This window comes from Leiobunum rupestre, chromosome 1 (genome assembly GCF_980474605.1).
Source record: "Leiobunum rupestre chromosome 1, qqLeiRupe1.1.hap1, whole genome shotgun sequence".
NCBI classification, from domain to species: Eukaryota; Metazoa; Arthropoda; class Arachnida; order Opiliones; family Sclerosomatidae; genus Leiobunum; species Leiobunum rupestre.
Window position 1 is genome coordinate 13260726 of NC_143384.1, and position 18514 is coordinate 13279239.

The window sequence follows — 18514 nt, forward strand, 5'->3', positions numbered from 1 at the left end:
CACTAGTACTTCGATAGCTCCTGGGAAATAAAGTTGTCACTGGGACCTTCTCTACGCAGGGCCATCTAGGCTCTGTCATGTTTTTTTTATCGGTTTAGCTTTATCTAGAAATTTAGTTATTCTTCTCGCTTGCAAAATGTGGCATTAAAAAGGGTTTTTTTTCACCGTTAGCATAAGATAAAGTTAATATTTAACTAAGTACCCTAGATTGGAATTCAGTTAACTTTGCGATTGTCGTTTTTGTAAAGAACAATTTCCCAATTACAAAGGCCGAGATGCTAGCTAAACCATCAAAGGTGACTGGATAAATACGTGGGAGGTCTAAAAGCTCCCGACCCGAATTCTAGGTATGGCCATTTTACATGCGCAAAATATAAAGTGAGCGGAACGTAGAAGCTTAAACACAGCGAAGAACAAGCTAATATTCCCCAAAGTGATTTCTGAGAAATCGGCCACTCGCTATATTTTTGACCCTTAATATTTTTGGCTTACTAAATATATTCACTACTAAAAATATTCTCTATTAAATATAAAATAATCAGGTAGGCTATCACCCAAGGAACCACCTTAGGCCTAAGTTATCAATCGACTTTTAAAGCCATTAATTCAGGTGGCCGGGTCACTGTCTACTTAAAATGTTCATTATCTACTTAAAATTTTCACTGTCTACTAAAAATATTCACTATTTAAAATATTCACTATATCTACTAAAAATATTCGTTAAATCAAAATATTCACAATACCTACTAAAAAAACTTGTTGAGGTTAAAGGTAATAGTTAGTGTAGGGAGCTGTTGGCTCGCGTGGCATGAAGGGCTTGCCACCACCCTTCTACGCATTGTAATCCGGCCACCTGAATTAAATGCATTAAAAGTCGCTTGATGACTTAGGCCTAAGGTGGTGCCTTGGGTGATTAGCCTAGCTGATTATTATTATTTTATTATTAATATTGTTTAAGTACTACTAAAAATATTCGTTATATACTACTAAAATATGCGTTATACTACTAAAAATATTCGTTATATACTATAAAAATATTTATAAATTATTCGATATGTATCAATATTTTTGGGAATATGTTAATAAGGTTCTTCGTTTTTTTGGCTAAGATGAAAGTATAGTATCTTTTCGTGTCGATATATTTGGGAATTTTTTTATTTTATTATTTGTTGTTTGGCTTGATGGAAGTGTGGTATCTTTGGCATAAAAATAAATATTTTTTAAGTTAATGACAAGTTTCTTTATCGTTTTTCTAGAACAAAGTGTAGTTTTATCGCGTCGGTGGTTAAACATGTGTTACCATGTCCAACATTAAAATTGGGTCAATACCAGGGGTGCCCTTATGAAGGATCTTTAGTAAATGGTAAACTTTAAAACCGGAAATGTGGCTATCCCGACCACTCACTCAGACCAATAGTCATCCTGGTACATTCTTAAAGGGGAACGGTCAAGCTTTAACCAGTTAGATAGCCCTATAGCCCGTTAAAAACTAAAATTTATGGCAAAAACCTCATCAAAAAATATAAAGTGGTTATTTTTTTAATAAAATAGAGAAAAACAACATAAAAGCGCGCGCTACGCAAAAAAATTGTATTGCACGCGCGGAGCGTTCCAGTTATACGAGACCTAAGCCTAAATTGCGCGATTTTAAAAGTTAGTATAGTTCGCAAATCTCTCACTAAGGTGCTGCTGGCGCCTGCGATACACCTTAAGATGGCGGCGAAAATTCAAACCCAAATACTTGGCGTTATTTTGCATTTCATCTTTTTAGGCCAAAAACTATTTTTTCAAGACAAAATAAGGTACGTGTAAGTATATTGAACGTCTTGTTGATCTTTTGATATGAAAATAAGGCAATATTTGGAAAAGCTTGTTTCCCTTTAAAAATATCCCCGACTCAACGTTAATTAAATAAGTGTTGAAAATTTTAATTATTGGTGATTGATGTCACTAGGTTGTATTTCTCGCGAAAATGTAATTTGTAAGCTCCATTTGTTAAGAGTGTTGTATTATCTACTGGTAAGCTACTTAGAAATCCAACTATTTTGCCTTGAGAGTATTGTAAGACACTCTTCAATAATTCATCGAGGAACGAGACAAAAACTTCGATTTTTCTCTGAGCTTTTACAAGAAAACGAATGAGTGATTTTCCATCTCCGCTGCTAACGGCGGATTCGGAATATTGACTTCGTAATACATCTTTTATAACTTCTCTCGTTCGCCAGCTTTAATCCGGGCTTCCTCTTCAGTCCGGCTGTACCGACTTCCGATCAGTGATGGGCACTTTTGTTAAAGAACCGCTCAACTCAGTCTGCTCTCGCCTATTTATAGCTCACGCTCGCTCTTTTGAGAGCCTCAATCGGCGGTTCTCACTTTCCGCTCTTTTTTGAAAGTCCAAATCCGATTCTCTTTAACTTAATTTTGAGAGATCAAATTAGCGATCCTCTTAAAGTAAAATTTAATAAAAGTTCTGCTACTACATGGAAGTTAATAAAATAAAATAAAATGTATTATTGGTAGCTTTCGGGCCGTGGTCCTTCGTCAGCCGTTGTTAGTCTAGTAGATCATAAAATAGTTGACTATAGTTTTCTCTCAAGAGGCATCGTGGTTCAAGAGATGTTTTATAGAGGAAGTTTTGATTAAGGATAGGGGACATTTAAATTTGTAAAAGGGTAAAATTAACGTTAGGGATGTTTTCAATGTAAAAAATAATTTTTAAAAAATGTTGATTAGTGATGGATTTATCGGATAATAGGGACTTGGCAGTGCTACGTCACAGTTTTTTTTAAATAGTTTTTATCGTGGGGAGAAAAATAATACCACAATGGCGGCCATGGCCAAAGCTACGGAGTGCCAAGTCTCTATATGGTTTTGGATAAAAAAAATGTAAAAAAAAATGTAATACATATTTGTAAATTGTAGTGGGTTTGTAACAACGGCTGACGAAGGACTGCGGTTCGAAAGCTACCAATAATAAATTTTATTTAACATTATTAACCTCCAAGTAGTAACGTTTATTAAATTTTACTTTAAGTTATATCGACCATGGAACGAAATTTTAGTATTTATAGCGATCCTCTCTTTGTGATTTTAGAGATGAAAATTGTCGGTCATCTCATTTTCGCTATTTTCTTAGAGACTAAATTAGCGGTCCTCTCTTTGGGATTTTAGAGATGAAAATTGTCGGTCATCTCATATTCGCTATTTTCTTAGAGACTAAATTAGCGGTCCTCTCTTTGGGATTTTAGAGATGAAAATTGTCGGTCATCTCATATTCGCTATTTTCTTAGAGACTAAATTAGCGGTCCTCTCTTTGGGATTTTAGAGATGAAATATTGTCGGTCCTCTCATTTTAGCTATTTTCTGAGAGACTAAATTAGCGATCCTCTCTTTGTGATTTTAGAGATGAAAAATTGGCAGTCCTCTCATTTTCGTTATTTTCTGAGAGACTAAATTAGCGGTCCTCTCTTTGTGATTTTAGAGATGAAAATTGGCGGTCCTCTCATTTTCATTATTTTCTAAGAGACTAAATTAGCAGTCCTCTCTTTGTGATTTTAGAAAGGAAAATTTGCGGTCCTCTCATTTTCATTATTTTCTAAGAGACTAAATTAGCAGTCCTCTCTTTGTGATTTTAGAGATGAAAAATTGGCAGTCCTCTCATTTTCGTTATTTTCTGAGAGACTAAATTAGCGGTCCTCTCTTTGTGATTTTAGAGATGAAAAATTGGCAGTCCTCTCATTTTCGTTATTTTATGAGAGACTAAATTAGCGATCCTCTCTTTGTGATTTTAGAGATGAAAAATTGGCAGTCCTCTCATTTTCGTTATTTTCTGAGAGACTAAATTAACGGTCCTCTCTTTGTGATTTTAGAGATGAAAAATTGGCAGTTCTCTCATTTTCGTTATTTTCTGAGAGACTAAATTAGCGGTCCTCTCTTTGTGATTTTAGAGATGAAAAATTGGCAGTCCTCTCATTTTCGTTATTTTCTGAGAGACTAAATTAGCGGTCCTCTCTTTGTGATTTTAGAGATGAAAAATTGGCAGTCCTCTCATTTTCGTTATTTTCTGAGAGACTAAATTAACGGTCCTCTCTTTGTGATTTTAGAGATGAAAAATTGGCAGTTCTCTCATTTTCGTTATTTTCTGAGAGACTAAATTAGCGGTCCTCTCTTTGTGATTTTAGAGATGAAAAATTGGTGGTCCTTTCGTTTCCTTTCATTAAGATATGAAATTGGCTTTTCTCGATATTTGCTTTTTAGAGAAGTTAAATTTGCGCTCTTCGCTTCTTTCACTTTTGAGTAGCAAAATTGTTGCTCGTTTTTATGAAGATATTTAGCCGTTCAATTCCACTCAAATTAACAAAAAAAAAACCGCTCAAAATGAGGAGACCTTGCCCATCGCTGCTTTCGTGTTTTAGGCCTCCCTCCGGAGAAATATTTTTATTTCCTTCGACGACGCGCCATTGCCGTAATATTAGACACCGAATGTTTTTGCAACGTGGTGCAACTGGGATCTTGCAGAGTGGTTTTCTAGGTCGAAAGTTCACTTTCTCCAATAACTATGGTATAAACGTAGGAGGCCTTTTTTTAGTGACTAATGTTTCGACGTTTGTCTTTTTACAGTAGGGGATTTTAAACTAAAAACATTTTGAAAATGTCACACTTATTTTAAGATTTATATAAGAAGGCCATACGTGAGTTTCTTTAAAGAACTTCAAAAGGAGTCTCTTTTTATAGTTTAAGATGTTTTATTTTATGCCCTTTCAAAAGCCTCTCTCTTTCTTTAGAATACTAAACTTGGCATCAATACATTCTTTGGCCACTGAGATTTTAAAATCTAAAGCAGCGTCAGTGAAATAGAGAAGATAAACCAAATGGAATATTTTCAAAACATGACCACAAACTCAAATTATTCAAAAACTTTCTCCATTTATAGTTTTACACGTTATACTTAAAGGGGAAATAACCTGTAGTATTTCTGTAACCCCTAAAAGTTAGCTCCATTTTATGGCTTTTGACATTTTTGGCCCTGGTGGTCTGTTATGGAAGTAATCTCTACAATTATTTGTGCCTTTCTCAAAGAACTCTTCGGAGGTTAAATTCCCTTTAATGAAAAACATCTCACCTTAGAACCAATTGTTACTTTCTTTGCTGGTTTATATGTAATGTTTCGTAGCACCGCTATACCGGTTTTGTTTCAAGGATAAACCTTGTTATTTTTTATTACTGGCGTCTGACACTAGATGGTGTAAGAACTCCCTCAGCTTCCTGTAGTAGTGACTTCCTGGCGTGAAATAAATTATCTCGAGATATAAGTTTATTGCGAAATAATTAATATTTCCATAGTAAGAAAAGTGAAATAAATTGAATGAAACATGGTTAGAAGTGTTTAAGTGTTATGGGTAACAATACTTTTACGCGATATACCCATAGATAACTAATAACAAAGGCACCTTTTTTATTACGGGTGACCAGGTTAAATTGCTTAGGAGGGTGGTGGGAAGCCCTTCGCGCCACGCGAGCCAACAGCTGACCACACTTACTATTACCATTAGGAGAAACCATAAAGTAACCCACTTACATAGAGTTGAAAACCCTATGGAAGCGATTGAAACATTAATCCTAACGGGACAACTTGTTTACGAGGCGTGAATAAATATAGCCTGAAGGGCGATGGTGTTATATTTACATTTATTAGAGTATAAACTTACTTTTTTATCCGCATATTATACATTAAGTTTAGGCCAACTTGTTTATTTCACGCCTCGAAAACAAGACGTTGCGTACGAAAAGTGTTCTCAAATTGCGCTGATAGCCTTCCACTCTATGTGCATGGGTTACTCTATGGGAAAAACTGAAGAACTCCAGGGAAAACCCGTTTAACTAATGAGGAGAGAACATGCAAACCCTACTCAGTATCAGTGGTTCCAAATTTTCACCCAATGCTAACCACTCCGCCACCAAAACTTCTAATGAAGATAGTTAAAGTGTAATAACATTTAGGTAAAATATACATGTATAACACTTTCATTTTTTGCATGAGTAAAGTTTAATTAAAATGTGTTTAAAATTATTTCGCATATACAATACGACGTCAAAAAAATTAAATTAATTAAACTTTACTCATGCAAATATTGAAATTGCATATATGAATGTGATATAGCTATAGTTAAAGTCACAAAAGTGTACCATTACATTCCTATATTATATAATATAAAACATTATAATGTTAAAAGCAATCCCTCTTGATTCAATTTTATTACCTTTTTGATTATTTCGTCCATGAATCGGATTATAAACGAAATAATTAGAGAGTTAATAAAAAAAATCGGCACCCTCCGAAACTTAGAGTGGCGTTTGAAATTATCGTTCAAAATAAATCAAATCGATTCTATCTTAATTCCAACGTTTCTACATATTCAAAAAGAGAGACATTTTCACCATATTTCACTTTAAAAGGAGTATAATGTTCCGTATTTATGGTGGATCCACGAAATTGATATTTCCACCACTAGGTGTAACAAAAGCTCCAGATGATTGCCTCTATTTACGTGGCGCGTGTTAGCAGATGATTTTAAATTTTAGAAAGTCGGTGCCAAAACTTCCAAATATAAAGAACTCAATTTTCGAAGTCATGATCACCATTTTGAAGGTTGAGATCGCCTTTTTAGCCACCCTAATTTGTAAAATACTCCTTTTTCTAAAAAGTCGACGAAAGTGTCCGTGTCTGTACGAAAATTACCTAATTAAGATTCATTTCATTTTCGCAGATTAGGAATAGCGGCGTTGAGAGTATGACATAATTACCATCCACTTTTGGAGGAAACAGCGATGCGTGCCACTCTGCCCTCGATAGCGCTGGTAGCCGCGACCTTGGCCATCGTGGACTGGCCGGTAAAGGGGGAGAGCTCCACCAACCCGGTTCAGCTCAACTTTGGCGTCATTATCCCGGAAACGTCGATGATAACTTGGAAACGCAAGTACAACCGAATCATCGTGCAGGCGGTGAAGGAAATCAACCAGGGCCGCTACTTCGACTTTAATTTCACCGAGTTGTATTCTGTGCGCGGAGCCACTCTCATCTTCATGAACTTGTCGCCGTCTCCCGAGGAAATCCTCAACGTCTTGTGCAATCGACTGCTGACGACGAACGTGGTGGCTGTCCTCTACTTCACGGAGCCCATGGTCTATGGCTCCAGCGCCGCCTCTTCTCAGTACATTATGCAACTGATCGGACATCTCGGGATTCCCCTCATCGCCTGGAACGCCGATAACGTCGGACTGGAACACGTGAGTACTTCCTGATTCACCGCTATTTGTAATTGACTATTATCTTTAATATCATAGAGTAACCCACTCACATAGAGTGGTAGTTAGGAGAAACAAACACAGCACCCCACACAAGGAGAACGCAACTGTATACACGTCAAAAGTCGTGCATTTTCTTGTGTACAGTTTTCATTGTCTAGACGCTTTAGCACCTACTGCCGTCGGAAGGGGAAAATTCGCAAATTGTCTTCTCCCTGCCCGTAAAACGTTCAGCGTAAAGGATCAGCCAATGAAATTTTCACACAACAATGCGTTTGCGTGTTTAAAGGCTAGCTGCGTTCTCCTTGTGTTTGTTACTCCTGGGTGGAAGACTCTAGGAAGTGCATTAAAAATTAAGGATGATAAAATACGCGAAAAAGTAGATTAGTCCATAATTAAAAGGGATAATATAGCTAAATCCTAAACAAATTTGAAGAAATTAAAAAACTTACTAAGAACTCGTACCAATAGGTCTTCGGGCAAACGCGAATCTCGGATCAAATAGAACTTCGAGTAATAAAGTAAATTAAAAATAAATAAAATAAAATAGCCAGAAATTCCAACGGTAGACGGTTTCGTTCTATTTGGAACTCATCAGTACCGTGCGGGAAATCTGGCTGGCGACTGTTATATCGAAAAGAGAAACTAAGCCTAAACATTAAAAATTTCAAAACTCGTTGCATAGCAACGGAAAGCCGAAAAGGGGGACAACTATGAATAAAAATAGTCCGAAGAGCGATGGTGTTGTCTTAACATTTTGTAGAGTATAAACCTACTTTTTTATCCAGATATTGTGCATTACCTTTAGGCCAACTTGTTTATTTCACGCCTCGAAAACGTGTTAAAACGTTTCGCTGATAGCCTTCCACTCTCTGTGAGTGGGTTACTCTTTCTTTATATCGTATCGCATCGTTTATTTTTTACAGACGAAAACCCTTAAAAATATATTTTTGTGGGTTTTAACGTTTGGTTTTTCCACCGGCAATTAACAATTTTTTTAAACACTCCTGAAAGTTCATGTAAATAGACTAGCTAAATAGTCGATTTTGGGACAGTTATGTTTTCACTATTAAATTTGGGGCAGTTCTAGAGTCTTAGCAGTTAGTGTTTTTGGCAGTACAGTTTTCGAAAATCCAGTTAGGCTAAAAGAGTTTTCGTAGATAACGTTAGGCTAGTAGACAAGTTAAGTTAGAACAATAGCATTTTGACAAGCAAAATTTGTAAAGTACATTTAACAAAAACGGTTCGGCTAGTAGACAAGATAGAAAATAGAGTTGACACTAGTAAAGTTTACATATTAGAATTTTCACTGATTAAGTCGGGGAAGAAGTGTTTTCACTAGTGAAATTGGGGTGGTAGAGTCTCCACAACCTGATTTGGAATAGTATGTGACGGGGTTTGTGACTAGGGCTAAGACTGAAGGTGGATGCAAAATTTCGCTGGCAAATCGCGTCGCGTCGCGTGACTGAAATAGAATGGAAGTCATGGAGCATGGGCGCGTGCGCGAAAATTCGCAGGCGAAATCGCTTGCGAACCGTATGTGTGTTTGGGCCTTAAGGTTTGGAAGAGAAAAGCCCATCAACAACTGACTTTGTCACTGGTCACTCAACGGTTCTTCTTCCAAAGGTCACGAGCCCTGTTCATCTGGGTCACATGAACGTCAAAAATAAGCGAACCAATCAATTCTTTTGGGTCTTTAATTTTAGAGTCTGATTATTGGAAACTTCAGCCTTGGTGACCCCTGGTCAAAGGTCAGGAGTACGCACGTGTAACTCGTTAAACCCGGCACACACATGTGAAAAACAACTAAATCCCATTTTAAATTGAAATTACAGAGAAGGAAACTTCTTTGCCTATGACCTATCTTTTTACCTCTCAAAATCATCAAGATGGCGCCAACATCAGTATCACGATCATTTTTTTTTAAACCCCGCACAGTTTCAATATCATTTTCAAATCAAAGATGAATAACTTTTCTCGATGAATTTTATTCCTCTCAATTTTTTTAATATAACGTGACTATCACTATTCCGATCAATTTGTCTATCAATAAAAATCAGTGGAATCACAAAAAAGGTAACTTAAATATAGGAAATACATTCAAAGGAAAAGAAAAAAGATCTGTTTCTTAAAATACTGGTTTCTTGGAAGATTCAGTATTGATTTTAGGAAGGTTAACAAAGGGTCATGCAAGAAACGGGGAGGGTCTCTCAGAAATCCCCAAATGTTAAACCATTCGCGATTCGGTCAATCGCGAGAACGGGGAAAAGAAGGACCATGACCATTGTGGCTCTAAACCAAATTCGGGACGAACCTGCCAACGCCGCTGGTTGTAAAAGTGTCAATAGTCAAACGGGATGACCCCCACCCACACATGGCGATTCATAAATTACAAAAGCAAAATGAGAATCAAATGTTGGAGAATTAATTTCAAGAGTTAATGTATTATTCTCCTTCAGGGAAGAAAGTAATATTGGAGATTTTGGCCTTTTTAGGAAATATATCTAATATTTAATAATATGATATGATATGATAATATTAATAAGGGAATGTATAGAAAATTTAACATTCGGCATTTCAATTAGATTTTTCACCAGTCAAGTTTGGTCGGTAGAGCTTTCGCAAGTAGAGTTTAGTCAATAGAGTTTTCGAAAGTAGAGTTGGGTCCGTAGAGCTTTCGCAAGTAGAGTTGCGTCAGTAGAGCTTTCGCAAGTAGAGTCTAGTCAGTAGAACTTTCGCAAGTAGAGTCTAGTCAGTAGAGTTTTCGCAAGTAGAGTTGGGTTAGTAGAGCTTTCGCAAGTAGAGTTGCGTCAGTAGAGCTTTCGCAAGTAGAGTTGCGTCAGTAGAGCTTTCGCAAGTAGAATTGCGTCAGTAGAGCTTTCGCAAGTAGAGTTGCGTCAGTAGAGCTTTCGCAAGTAGAGTTGCGTCAGTGGAGTTTTCGCAATTAGAGTTGGGTCAGTAGAGTTTTCGCAATTAGAGTAGGGTCAGTAGCGCTTTCGCAAGTAGAGTTTAGTCAATAGAGTTTTCGCAAGTAGAGTTGGGTCAGTAGAGCTTTCGCCAGTAGAGTTTAGTCAATAGAGTTTTCGCAAGTAAAGTTTAGTCAATAGAGTTTTCGCAAGTAGAGTTGGGTCAGTAGAGCTTTCGCAAGTAGTCTAGTCAGTAGAGTTTTCGCAAGTAGAGTTGGGTCTGTAGAGCTTTCGCAAGTAGAGTTTAGTCAATAGAGTTTTCGCAAGTAGAGTTGGGCAGTAGAGCTTTCGCAAGTAGTCTAGTCACTAGAGTTTTCGCAAGTAGAGTTGGGTCTGTAGAGCTTTCGCAAGTAGAGTTTAGTCAATAGAGTTTTCGCAAGTAGAGTTGCGTCAGTAGAGCTTTCGCAAGTAGAGTTGCGTCAGTAGAGCTTTCACAAGTAGAGTTGCGTCAGTAGAGCTGCGTCAGTAGAGCTTTCGCAAGTAGAGTCTAGTCAGTAGAGTTTCGCAAGTAGAGTTGGGTCAGTAGAGTTTTCGCAAGTAGAGTTGGGTTAGTTCAAAGTCGGCCGTAATGTAGACCTATATGAGATATGAAATTTCCCAAAAGGAGACGTTGCACTACCCATTCGATTTGCCATGGCAATCGAAAATGTTTTTGACCACTTACAACCAAAATAAGCTTTTTTCCTTATTTTACCCAAAATTTGTTACAAATTTACCCTAAAAATGTTTCAATTTACCCAAACTTGATGAAATTTACCTAAATGTGGTCCAAATTACACATTTCGTGATTTTAAATTTTTTTCAAAATTTTCGTAGCTAGGACCCTGTGAAACCGAGAAAATCCCATGCTTTTTTAAATGGAGATTTTATTGTTTTAAGTGATCAAAAACATTTTCGGTTGCCATAGCAAATCGAATGGGAAATTTCATATTTCATATAGGTCTACATTACGCCCGACTTTGAACAAAATCGGCAATAAACACCTCGGGTACTCTCCTTGTCAGTATTAACCTCAATACCTTTTTAATGGAAAGTCTATAGTATAGCTCGTGCTTCGTGATCTCTAAATTTAATTTCCAAGATAATTTAGTACACGTATTATATAAATTTTCCATTTCGTGTCAGCTTATTGTGCTTTCCGTGTGAAACAAGGTCTCAATAAAAAAAAATATCGATGGAAATGCTATCCCGAGGCAATCTCATGGTTATTACGTTACATATGATAAACATAGTAATTTTGCATTTTCAAAGTTTAATATTTTAAACCAGTGGTGACGCAAATTTCAAATTAAAAGATTGGCATTCTCCATCACCATTCTCAAGATCACAATCGTCCTGTTTATAGCAGTTATAATTTATAATATTTAAGTATATTTTTGAGATGAGCATTTTGAAGGTCATGATTGCCATTTTCAAGGTCGAGTTCATCGTTTACAAACTTTAAAAAAAAGCCTCAACACGAATATTTTAAATTTCACTTATTTCGAAATATTGAAAATTTTACTATTCTGTCACTTCTTGCCTTTGGCTTGAAAAATGTTTGGCGCCACTGTACGGGAAATTTGAAAAATTGAAGGGGTATTCCATAAAGATGGTTTGGCAAACGTTGATGTTCCACACCAAATACCTGAGTTTATATTCCCTTTAATGTCGTAGTTTTCCGATATCTGAAGAGAGTCAGTTAATCAGATCCAGTTTATCTTCCATATTGACCACGCCCGCAATCTGATCTCAAATTGTAAACAATTCATTTTACGAAGTAATTGAACTAATTTGGTTAACTGAACCGTTCCGACTTTTACGTTTAATATAAATATATTAATAAATTAAAACATTATTTATTGATAAATGTGAAATCTGCGCATCATTTGTCTGTCGGTTAAAGGGAATATAACCTCAGGTATTTGGTGTGGAACACCAACGCTTGCAGCTCTGGCCGCTCTTGCCTTTGGCTTTAAAAATGTTTGGCGCCACTGTACAGAGACGTTTAAAAAATTTAAGGGGTCTTCTGTAAACATTGCTTTGCAGGTTATATTCCCTTTAACGATGAATTCAGATTAGTTTCGGGTTTAAACTATTTGTTGGCATTTTGACCTATATCAACTGATCTGATAATGTATGAGCGTAAACGCAGATAACCAGATATTTGATCTATCGCAAATTTGTACTCGGTACAGATAATGAAACTGATTTTAAGGCCACATGAGTATCGCTCATTCTGAGAGACACAGATTTTTTATTTCTCTATTAAATATAAGATTAAGGAATTACCGTTATTTCTTGATAAAAAAATCTAAACTCCATTTGTGGGAAATATGTGTTTTTACCAGGTGGCATTCAGTTCATAAATGGTTAAATTTTAAATGTGAGTACTGCCAAAAAAAATATTCCACTTAATTTGTGTCACCATTGGGTAAAAATAAATCTCACATATTAGAATTTACCATAAAACTACCCCCCCCCCCCCCTGAAAAACCCGCATATACAACTTTTATTTTAAGCAATAAATTAACTCAAATATCCAAAAATTTCCCTTTTGGCGTTTGTCAGGTTTTCCCATGGGACAAACGACTTGTAAAATGAGAGACAAGGATGCGGTCGCGTTACTTTATATCAAGAACTATTTGAATATTAAATTTCACCCTTGTCACTTTATATATGTTCGGAAATAAGGAAATTCTACCGTTTATAGTATCTTGAAGAGTTTTATATTGCGATAAATTTGAAACGAAGGAATTTTATCAAGAATGAATTTTTTATATGTTAGGGTTTTATATATGATATTTACCCGTGTTGTGGTAACAACAAGCTAAAACTTTAATGAATAATCTAAAGGTCTTATTAGGGTGGAGATGGTCTCGCTAGTACCTAACAACGCGTTAGAAATAATTAAGACGATCAACTGGTAATTAAGTTGGGTGGCGGAGTATTGGCGGGGTGGCGGAGTGGTTAGCACTTTCGCCTCGCAGCAAGAGGGGCCGGGTTCGATCCCAACTTGTGGCACTGAGTAAAATTTCGGAACAACTCCTTCCGCGTTGAGTTTGCAAGTTATCTCCCCACTAGTTTTAGAGGTTTTCCCCCGAGTTCTTCGGTTTCCCCTTCCATAAAACCTTGTGGAGTTTAACGTAAACTTATAGTTAGTGTAGGGAGCTGTTGGCTCGCCACCACCCTCCTACGCATTGTAACCCGGCCACCTGAATTAATGGCTTTAAAAGTCGCTTGATGACTTAGGCCTAGTTGATTATTTATTTATTTAAGTAAAATTTTATTAAAAATTTTTATGGTTTTTCAAAGTTTATCAAAAATAATAAGGCGTGACTGGTTGAGTTTAATAATTTACAGAAAGGGTGACCGAGTCGGCGAAAACAGTTGTTATCTGTCGAAGCTAAAATTGAAACTGATTACAAAAGGGGATGAGAGGATTGAGAGCGCGTGAAGTCCACATTATGGGGACATATGCATGCCTGCAGAAAAACAGCGTAGATGGGAAAACACCCGAAACCTTAACACAAGAGAGCTGCAACGGAGCGGAATTTATTCCGTTTCCGCGTAGCTGGAACGGGATTGGTGCTAATATATAAGAAGGGAATGAACGGGACCAAAATGGCGCCGATTTTCCAAAAGTAAGAATGTCAATAAAGTTAAGCAAACAATAAAAATAATACCAAATTATCAGAAAAAAATTGTTGAAGATTCAAAAACCCCTTTAAGAATTATTTTTAAATTTCATTTAAGATTAGATGAACTGAACGCTGACAGTCATTTAACTTTAAATTCATCTTTTTAAATTTTCATTTGGGAACGATGAAGAACGTGCATTTTAAAAATGTTTCGAAATCACGCGCTGATGTATACTACTTTCTCGTGATTTATTAAAACCAATGACCACAATATCATTATTCGTACAACACCATATGCAGAAGTACTGCAAAAGAGTTAAAGGTTCCGACAAATAATATCTTTACTTATTTAAAGTTCAGCTTTTTAAATTTAGCATTTTATTTAATCAAAGAAAATTTGTTTCGCGGCAATTTCATTCTTAAAAATGCAAACATATACCGAATAAATAGTTTTGCTTGAAAATTTTTAAAGTGTTGTCGTACTTAACTTAAATTCGTAGAGGGTCATAAATTGAAAATTTAATTAAGTTAATAAGTATTAATAAAATTTCAGGAATTAGAAATTAATAGTTTCAGCTTTGTTATTATGAAAAATTTTGGGAATATAATTGGTCTGAAGTCGATTAATTATTATCATCTTAAAAACATAAAACTTGTTCCATTTAACGGAAATTTTAAGTGAGGAGTTAATGTGTGGCACAAATGTTATAGCTACAAAGGCATAGTGAAGGCCTGCCTAAACCTATTTATTGCCAATGAGCAATGACTGATCACGAATCGGCTTTTAGTTATGACCAAGAAAAATTGGTATTTAATAGTTTCTAGACTAGCTGGGATATTAATTAAAAGCAAATCACGATTTAAATATCTAGAAGTGGTATTTATTTCTATTTATGAAGAATATATTCTTATTAAAAGTATTTTATGTTAAATAACCTTTGAAAAATTGATAATCATACCAAATCTTTGGATACTCTTATTTTCTAACTTCTGAAATATTATTAACACTTTACGAGTTTCATCTGAGTTGGGTATAAATAATCCATAAAAATGAGAAATAATTTATTTGTTCGGAACTCTGAGTTTAAAATAATCAATACCAAACATAAAAGACTCGTAATCACGAATTGAAAATAGGGCGTTAATCTCATTTAATAAACCCTCTTTGAAACTTATTCGGCCCAAAAATTCGTATCGCACTTGGCCAGCCAGCCGCTCAATCTCAGCCTAATGCTTTCGGTTCCCGTCCAAATAAAAATAGAGATGTTCGCGCTAATCCCAGGGAACGGTATCCCCGGCCGTTTCGATAGTCTCGCTTACCCGGAGTACGAGAAGAGAGATAAATGGGTGTTGGTGGCCAATAAAGCCCAACTATTTGCTATTTATTTTCCAAACCTTTTACTTTTTGGCGCAATCCGCGAATGCCACATTCCATTCGCACCGATGGACCGTAAAAATCGCTATCTGGGTGCCAAACTGTAGTAACAATGAAATTACAGAAAATCATAAAGACAAAACCAATTTCATACTTTTAAGCCGCGTTCACACTAGACACTTTGGAACCGTTTAAAAACGGTTTCGAAAGATCAAATTGTAAAATTTTGCGGTCGAATGTATTTATCGTATGGCTATTAACACAGTCGACACCGCAAATGTTACATTTTATCTTTCGAAACCATTTAAAAACGGTTTCAAAGTGTCTAGTGTGAACGCGGCGATAGAAGAAGATACGCTTATATTAGAGGTTTAATCGATGGGTATTTTAGTTTATAAATCAAATCGTTCATTTTAGTGAATTTATCAATGCACCTATTTTAGTGAATCTATTAATGCGACTATTTTAGTGAATTTATTAATGCGCCTATTTTTGTGAATTTATTAATGCGCCTATTTTAGTGAATTTATCAATGCGCCTATTTTAGTGAATTTATTAATGCGCCTATTTTAGTGAATTTATTAATGCGCCTATTTTAGTGAATTTATCAATGCGCCTATTTTAGTGAATTTATTAATGCGCCTATTTTAGTGAATTTATTAATGCGCCTATTTTAGTGAATTTATCAATGCGCCTATTTTAGTGAATTTATTAATGCGCCTATTTTAGTGAACTTTTCAATGCGCCAATTTTAGGGAATTAATCAATGCACTTATTATGATGTGTTTAATCACGTTAGTTAAGTAAGCAAAACGCTTATTTTAGTTAATTAATGAAAGAGTTAATTTTAGTTAATTTACCAATTCGGCTATTTTAGAGAATTTATCAATGCACTTATTTTAGTGTGTTAATTGTGTTAGTTATTTAGACAAAACGCCTATTTTAGCGTATTAGTGAATACGCCTATTATAGATAATTATTATATTCACTTATTTTAGCGTTTATTTCAGTGATGGGCCTATTTTAGAGAATTAATGAATTTGCTCATATTAGAGCTTTTAACAATTGACACCTATTTCAGATTACTAAACAAATGGCTTACTTTTAAAAAGCCAATTAATGTGTTAACTAATCTTATGTAATGTAATGAAATAATAAAGAAGATATTTCCTAAATTTTAATTTTTATTTAAATATTCATGTTTTAAAGCATATATTGTTAAAAAGCATTTAAAAATTTATATTTAAAACTACGAAAATCTCAGTGGAGAGGTTTTTAATATCTGAATTGCAATATTTTTTAAACCGAAAATAACAGATTGTTATCATATTTATAAATTCGATGTGAACTATAATGGTTTAAATATATTTTTTAATTTATTGGTATAACTTTTAGTACAAGTCTATTCCATTGAGTGTACCTTTATGGGAAATATTATACTGGCATAAAAGGTTTCTGCTCTATAGCGCCCGCCACGCAATAATTGGTGAAGAATTTAACTATAAATTGCAGTATAATGCTCACATACAGGGCACCCTCGATGTATATTACATACACTATTTTAGTTGTATACCCCAGCAATACGAATCCGTATTTACCAAAAGTAACATTTTTGAGTTAGCGTATTTTCACAGCGAGGTAAAGAAAAATCCCCCTCCCCCCATTGTCGTTGAAGCAATACACCTCCCCCATCCTCCCTTCCCTGGCTGCAATGAGCAATTTCTCTCTTTGTTTTGCTCTCGGAGATGCCGATATCATATATAACCGACGGAAAAATTTCGGGAAATTTTTTCGTTAATCCTTTCTACTCAGCTGCAGAGGCGACCAGGAGGACCTTTTCCCCTCCTTTGCACTTACGAGATCGTCACGTTTGTCGCGGATTAACTGTCTGGTTCCACCGATCCAGTTTATTCACGGCGGTCATTCGTCTAACTTATCTATATCGTCATCAGTCCTACTTTAGCCAGAATTTGTATCTCCTTCTCGTGGTAAAATTAGCCGCTATGGGAAATTAAAATGGACGCTTAAATGAGTACTAGAAGCAAACTACTAGGCCTATCATACTGTGTCAAAATATTACACTTCTGTCTAATTTTGAAACATTCGCATACGAAAATAGTACCTGTATTTCTAATTTTGAAATTTATTCAAATTCTCGATTGGCAGGTGATAAAAATTAATTTCCACTTACCGTGGAACGGCCCAATTCCTTTGCGTTATAACGTCGTTTGCTCCGTCGTCTACTCTCTCATTATTTTAATGTAACAGACGAAGTTATGACGTAGGTAAAGTAAGTCTTGCTATTTTAGGACTTACTTTTACTATATTTTGCGTTTTACCGTAAACCGGTGCATTTGGTTCGTTTTGGTACAAAAAGTTTGAACCAGATGGAAAGAAGGAACATTTTTTGACGTAAATATGAAAGGAACACTTCTGATTGCTGTGAATTGTAGTCTGCTATTTGGATCGTACTTGTGCATCTTCAAAAATTGGGTTTCACAATTTCAGAAACTTTGTAGCGACTTCTAGCCACCGTTAATCCCCAGCGCTTTTTCCGTCAGCAATAGGTGTTTTCGTAAAATCCCCATCAAAGAACAGCCTAGGAGGTGATATACTTTAGGAAGGGACATGTAACTCTCTGCAGTTTTTGTATTTTATTGATTTTTCGGGAAACATGTTTGCCAGCTTGTTGACGTACATATTTTTTTTATATATTACAGCATTATACCTTATTGTTAGAAATTAAAGATAATTTTTAGCAGGTAACACTTCCCACAGATTTCGTTTATTCCTAGCCTATTTTCTCCGATAGAGAGATTCCAAAATAGAAACGTCATTGTAAGAAGTACATAATTTAGTTTAGATTTTTCCAAGAGATCACCATTCTGTTTATAGTGAGAGTCGTTTAATTCGGTGTAAACAAATTCGGTGCAGGAAAGTTAAGTGTAAGGAATTCTCTTTAAGGAAGGTTCAGTTTCTTTCCTTGATGATCATAATATCATATAATATCCCAGAAAGGCTAGTGCAATAAGAAGCTGCATACCATTGACAGTGTGTCAGAATTTATAGCCCGGTGTAGCTAGCAACAGGGGCCATATCACAGGAGGCCGATCATCATAGTGCCCTACGCCAGCGTCCGCAAGCCCGGACAGGTGACAAATCCAGCATGGGTAGTAGTAACCTACTACTGATGGTCGCACCTTTGACGCAAGCCATACCATTGACATGAAGTTAAAGAACACACACAC

General features: G+C 35.7%; 1 protein-coding gene across 3 annotated transcripts in view; it reads left to right on the forward strand.

The window, feature by feature from the left end:
• Positions 1-18514, forward strand: part of LOC149961125 (glutamate receptor ionotropic, NMDA 2B-like) — a 176902-nt gene that overhangs the window by 110943 nt on the left and 47445 nt on the right. For all 3 annotated transcript variants that reach the window (XM_090175008.1, XM_090175000.1, XM_090175015.1), the window contains one exon: positions 6768-7287. In XM_090175008.1, coding sequence (XP_090031134.1) covers positions 6829-7287 — 459 coding nt within the window. In that variant the 5' untranslated portion in view covers positions 6768-6828. The remainder of the gene's footprint in view (positions 1-6767; positions 7288-18514) is intronic.